The following is a 6,092-nucleotide window of genomic DNA, read 5'->3' as shown; positions in this document are numbered from 1 at the left end:
AAAAACAAAAACCCCAGCCCCTGAAATGCTGACACGCGGACGCTTATTGGTCCCGGTTGGTGCCACCAACCAGGACCAAAGGCCCTCCTGCCTGGGCTCGCCGGAGCGGCCACGTGGAGGCCCATCTGTCCCGGTTCGTGTAAGAACCGGGACTAAAGGTATACGGCTTTAGTAACGACCCTTTAGTCCCGGTTCCACAACCAGGACAAATGGGCCTTACGAACCGGGACAAATGGCCCTTTTTCTACTAGTGGCTTGCGTTTCTGCAGTGCAGAGTTCAATGAAGAATGCTCCGCCAACGCGTTGTCGCCCGCTGTCGATTGATGGAGTGACAATACGTGGCACCTGCCAGGTGGAGTGATCCACAACCAGGAGTAGCTAGGTTCCGTTAAACTCAGAGAAAAATGGAAGAGAAGCTTTAACTGGCACCACATGGATGGAGCAAAGATCTCTATCCTAATTCCAAGAGATCTCTGCATTATTGGGTATTATGGTACTAGTGCAATGATGTGGATGCTGGATCTGTAAGAGCTTCTTGGTTGATTGGTTCCATGGAAAAGGCCGTCCTCCTAGGACAGACGTAGGTGACCACCACCACACATCCCCTCTCCCTCTATCTATTACTATAACTATTACGATCACCAAAAAAAGTTAGTCACCCTTGTTGTCTAGTTTCCTCTTACTGATTAGCAGTATGTGTGGAGCCTAAGCTACTACTGCTTGCTACTTATTGGTAGTTAGCATAGTACATCAACAGCAAGAGTGCAGGACCAGTACTAGTTTCTTGCTTAACTAGCTGCTGAGTGGCTCTGGTACAGCCTCTAGAAACTCTTCCCGGCAATGGTGAGTCAGCACCTGGTGGATCGTCATATGAGTATGCTGGTACTCCATGCATGTGGCGTGTGTCTGCAATTCAGTGGTGCAGAGTCATGACCAAAACGGCAGCTAAGCTGCCACTTGGAATTGCTTAACCACACGTCCATCCTCCCCCACCATCTTCTAATGTTTCTTGTTGGTTTAGTGTAACCCATGAGAGGAGTAGATTACAGCTAGCTGGCTGGCTGGGGCCGCCATGACCATGAGCCAGCCATCGGTTTCGGTTCGCCGAATTATTTGCGTCCCATGTTTCTCTCTCAACGGAATCTATGGCTTCTAGTACCAGAGTATGTTTTTTTAGGCATGCCCACTGTCCACATATGCTCTCATATGTACACATGCATGCATCATGCACCTTCCCCAGGTCATGCAAGGATAGATTCTAGCGTAGCATATGCACAGAGAGCAGTTCACGCCGATGGGCATGAATCAATGGGTGATACGACTAGGGCATGCACACCGCGGCTAGCTAGTGGAGGAACTATTTTTTTCCTTTTGTAAGTGGGGAAACTAATTTAGCCGCCTGTTAACGGGGTCAATTTGTGCTAGTTCCATGTCAACAATTTTTTTTCACCACCCCATGAACCGCCATCTCTCGCTGTTGACGACAGCTCTGGTGTCGGGTCCCCACTCATTCCCCAGTTCCGCCATGCCTCTCGCCTCTCCCCGAGCCTCCTCATGTCATCACCCGCCAAGGCTCCTGGTGGTATCGCGCACCCGAGATAGACCGGCCGTCACCTTCTCCCAAGCGGAGTGATGGCCTAGCCCTTGCGCATCGACGTGGCCAATACTTGGGTCATGGCTCCTCGCCTTCTTCCCCCACATCCCTTATCTAGCTACCATGCTCTCCAGCTGACAACACACACACACACACACACACACACACACACACACACACACACACACACACAAGGTTTTGGTTTTTGGTTGTGTATCCTTTCGGCTCTGACCGAGATGGCCGGAATTCGGCTATTTCAAAAAAATTGGTAAAATCTTAGACAGAATAGCAAAACCAAGATTTTAATTTTGGAACAAAAAATGCCAAGTTTTGATAAATATTTGAAATCAAGCCGAACAAGAGTTTTAAAATCCAGCAAAACGCTGAGGAGTACAAATATAGTGTTTGGGAAGACTCCAGAAGTTGTACTTGGCCAAAACAAAACTCAAATCGACCGAATTGTTTTGGCCAGACATATACCGGGCCTGGTCGAGATGGCCGAATTTTGGCCAAAACTTAATTTTCTCGGCTGAAAATCAAAACTCTCACGCATGGAAGAACAATGTTTGCTAACATGAACGGAAGAATGTAAGCCGACATTGCCGCGGCCGGGCAAGCGTGTCTTCCGCTAAATAACAATTATTATCCCAACTGGGTCATGCATGGAAGAATCCGAACATGTACAGATACTCCATGAAATCCAGCCTGACCCAACGGGCTAGTAGTATTATTGGTTTGTTTCACCGAACAACGAGTGCGACAGGGCGTAATCATGATCGAGCTGGGTAACATGGCCTGGATGGACGATGATTAGCACTGACAGCCCGGACCCATGGGGCCACCGCCGGCCAATGGGGCTGTGCCACGTAGGCCGCTAACGAGTGGCATGGAGACTATAAATGCCAGACGCAGAAAGCAGGAGCTCCACGGCAAACACGCACATGCACACACCTAGCTTCATCTGCTGTTAAGATTAGGCCTAGCAGAGCAGTCCCACCAATTCCTCTCCCTTCTCTGGTGTCCTTCTTCTCCTCCGCCGATCTCTTTCTATGTCAATGGAGACCGGAGACCTTGGCTCGGTGCCATGCTCCTACGCGCAGCTGCCGGACGATGCGGAGGCCGGTCGCACGCGCCCAGGCCGAACTGGGCCACTGTGCGCCGCGATTCTCCTGACTTCAGCCGCGCTGCTCCTCGTTGTAGCCGCGCTCGCCGGCGTTAGGCTCGTCGGCCAGCTGCCGGCCGCCGGCGTCGTCGTGTCCGGCCACCCGAGCACGGTAGACGTGGCGCCTAGGAGCACCAGCAGCAGGGGTCCCGAGTCCGGCGTGTCAGAGAAGACGTCGGGCGCCGCAACCGTCGACATCCACGGAGGCATGCTTGGTGCGGACGCCGGTGGCAACGCGTTCCCGTGGAGCAATGCCATGCTCCAGTGGCAGCGCACCGGCTTCCACTTCCAGCCCGAGAAGAACTGGATGAACGACCCCAACGGTAAGTAGCATTTCATCATCATCCAGCATATTACATTAAGGGGTGATTATATTGATGTAAAACTCATTTCTTCGATGCAAAATGCAAATGCAGGTCCGGTGTACTACAAGGGGTGGTACCACCTCTTCTACCAGTACAACCCGGACGGCGCTATTTGGGGCAACAAGATAGCGTGGGGCCACGCCGCCTCCCGCGACCTCCTCCGCTGGCGCCACCTTCCCGTAGCCATGTCCCCCGACGAGTGGTACGACATCAACGGGGTTTGGTCGGGCTCCGCTACCATCCTTCCCGACGGCCGCATCGTCATGCTCTACACCGGCTCCACCAATGCCTCCGTCCAGGTCCAGTGCCTCGCCTTCCCTACTGATCCATCTGACCCATTGCTAATCAACTGGACCAAGTATGAGAACAACCCGGTGATGTACCCGCCACCGGGCGTCGGGGCGAAGGACTTCAGGGACCCAACCACTGCATGGTTTGATGGTTCCGACGACACATGGCGGCTCGTCATCGGCTCCAAGGATGACCGCCATGCCGGCATGGTCATGACCTACAAGACCAAGAATTTCATTGACTACGAACTTGTCCCTGGATTGCTTCACCGAGTGCCGGGGACGGGGATGTGGGAGTGCATCGACCTATACCCGGTCGAAGGTATGAGGGGCATCGACATGACGGACGCCGTGGCGGCAGCAACCACCAATGGTGGTGACGATGTGTTGCACGTGATGAAGGAGAGCTCTGACGATGACCGGCACGACTACTATGCGTTGGGGAGGTATGACGCGGCGAAGAACACATGGACACCGCTAGACGTTGACGCCGATCTCGGCATCGGGCTGAGGTATGACTGGGGGAAGTTCTACGCGTCCAAGACGTTCTACGATCCGGCAAAGAAGCGGCGCCTGCTGTGGGGGTGGGTTGGTGAAACCGACTCCGAGCGCGCCGACGTTGCCAAGGGATGGGCCTCGCTCCAGGTACATGACATCTTCATCATCTTCTTCTTGTACAAGATGTCAAAGTCAATTGATTGATTAACCTCCACTAGTTGATTCTTAAGAAAATGTTGCTTTGTGAGTGGTTTAATTTGCTTGACTGGGAGCTTGCATGTGCTTCCTTTGCTGGGTTCCACAGACACTTCGGGATGGTGGCAACGGCCGGTGGGCCATGTTCAATCAGTGCAAATAATAATAGCAGCCACAGCAATGTTGCTGTCATCCTGTTGTCAAGTGTCTCTTAGCTTCCTTTAGCTTGCACATAGTTCAAGCTAGTTGCAGATACCTTCAATCTATAGTGGCATGCCAAGATTGGTAATCTGGTGCAAGTACCTACCTATAACTGGATAATAATAAGTGTAAACAATTATCTGTTAGCATGAACCAAACTGGGATTAGATAAGAAAAGGGTGTGTCCTACAAACTCTGCATACACATGAATCAATCATGTGGTAGCATGTGATCTAGTGGCAGACAAAAGTTGTTAATTTGGTAGTACCAACAAACCAAAACTAAATAACTCCTGCTAGTACCAACCAAACTGGGATTAGACAAGGAAAAGGGTTGTCTTGTCTGCTTACCCCAGAGTTAGTTACACTATTTCTTTGCTGTCAATTATTGATAGTACCTAGGATTCTTTGCTGAATAATTAATTATAGTCAATGGTTAATTAATGTTTTATTTTGTTATTGCTGCAGTCGACCCCTCGCACGGTGGTGCTCGACATCAAGACAGGAAGCAACCTCCTTCAGTGGCCGGTGGAGGAGGTGGAGACGCTTCGGACCAACTCCACTGACCTTGGCGGCGTCACCATTGACCACGGCTCTGTCTTTCCACTCAGCCTTCACCGCGCCACCCAACTAGACATCGAGGCCACATTCCGCCTCGACCCACTAGACATCACCGTCACCAACGAGGCCGATGTCGGCTACAATTGCAGCACAAGCGGTGGCGCTGCAGGGCGGGGTATGCTCGGCCCCTTTGGCCTCCTCGTGCTTGCCGACGCCAGGCGCCATGGTGGTGACGCGGAGCGTACCGCCGTCTATTTCTATGTCGCCAGGGGCCTCGACGGCGGCTTGAACACACACTTCTGCCACGATGAGACACGCTCATCTCGTGCCAACGACATTGTCAAGAGGGTCGTAGGCCATACCGTGCCGGTACTCAATGGCGAGGAGCTGTCCGTGAGGGTTTTGGTGGATCATTCGATCGTTGAGAGCTTTGCGATGGGTGGGAGGTTGACGGCAACATCACGAGTGTACCCAACGGAGGCCATCTACGCCAACGCCGGGGTGTACCTCTTCAACAATGCCACAAGCGCCCGGGTCACCACCACCAGCCTCGTCGTCCACGAGATGGACTCTTCCTACAACCAAGCCTACATGGCCTCATTGTAAAAAGAAATTGGAAAAAAAAATATTTTGTTTAGAAAAAAGTGATAGATAACATATTGTACGCATGTTTTTACACAAAGGAAGATCTCTCGTTACTTTGTTGCTTTGTTCTGTGTTATATGATCATCCCGACTAATTTGGATGATGTAGACTCATATACTCCCTCCGTTCCAAATTACCCGTCGTGGTTTTAGTTCTGAACTAAAACCACGACGAGTAATTTGGAACGGAGGGAGTAGATGCGTACGTACTTACATTCCGGACATTATATTGAAGGAAAATGTTCACTAATTCTAGAGTGCGAGTAGGTGTTGTATTCATTTTTTTTAGTAGTCTTGCCGTTGTTTTACACTCATGGACAAGTGTCAATGATGCCGGCCTCAATCCCAGGGAGAACATTGCATCTGGATTAGTATATTGGATGGATAGAGAAAGAAAGATTAATTGGACTGGAAGATTTGAGCTGGCAATGCCATGTGGGCTGCGAATCAGTGAGACCGTGAGGCAATCACGCGCGCCGGTGATAAGATTCTCGGTCTTCTCCTAGCTGTCCCTGGACACCACCCACCTGACGGCCGTGATTATTGGCCACCAGCGGTGTCGATCTGTCGCCTCCGCCATTGC

The 6,092-nt window shown here is 51.4% G+C and overlaps 1 protein-coding gene across 1 annotated transcript; it reads left to right on the top strand.

Moving 5' to 3' along the window:
• The first annotated feature begins 2,510 nt into the window (after nt 1–2,510).
• On the top strand, nt 2,511–5,574 carry LOC123143048 (sucrose:sucrose 1-fructosyltransferase). Its single transcript, XM_044561818.1, has 3 exons — nt 2,511–3,079; nt 3,173–4,056; nt 4,773–5,574. Exons 1-3 carry the CDS (start codon nt 2,644–2,646, stop codon nt 5,469–5,471), a joined length of 2,019 nt encoding a protein of 672 aa, XP_044417753.1. The 5' UTR covers nt 2,511–2,643; the 3' UTR covers nt 5,472–5,574.
• Nucleotides 5,575–6,092: the final 518 nt, after the last annotated feature.

This window comes from Triticum aestivum, chromosome 6D (assembly GCF_018294505.1).
Source record: "Triticum aestivum cultivar Chinese Spring chromosome 6D, IWGSC CS RefSeq v2.1, whole genome shotgun sequence".
NCBI classification, from domain to species: Eukaryota; Viridiplantae; Streptophyta; class Magnoliopsida; order Poales; family Poaceae; genus Triticum; species Triticum aestivum.
The sequence above is the reverse complement of the archived record's forward strand: the minus strand, read 5'-3'. Positions and strand labels throughout refer to the sequence as shown.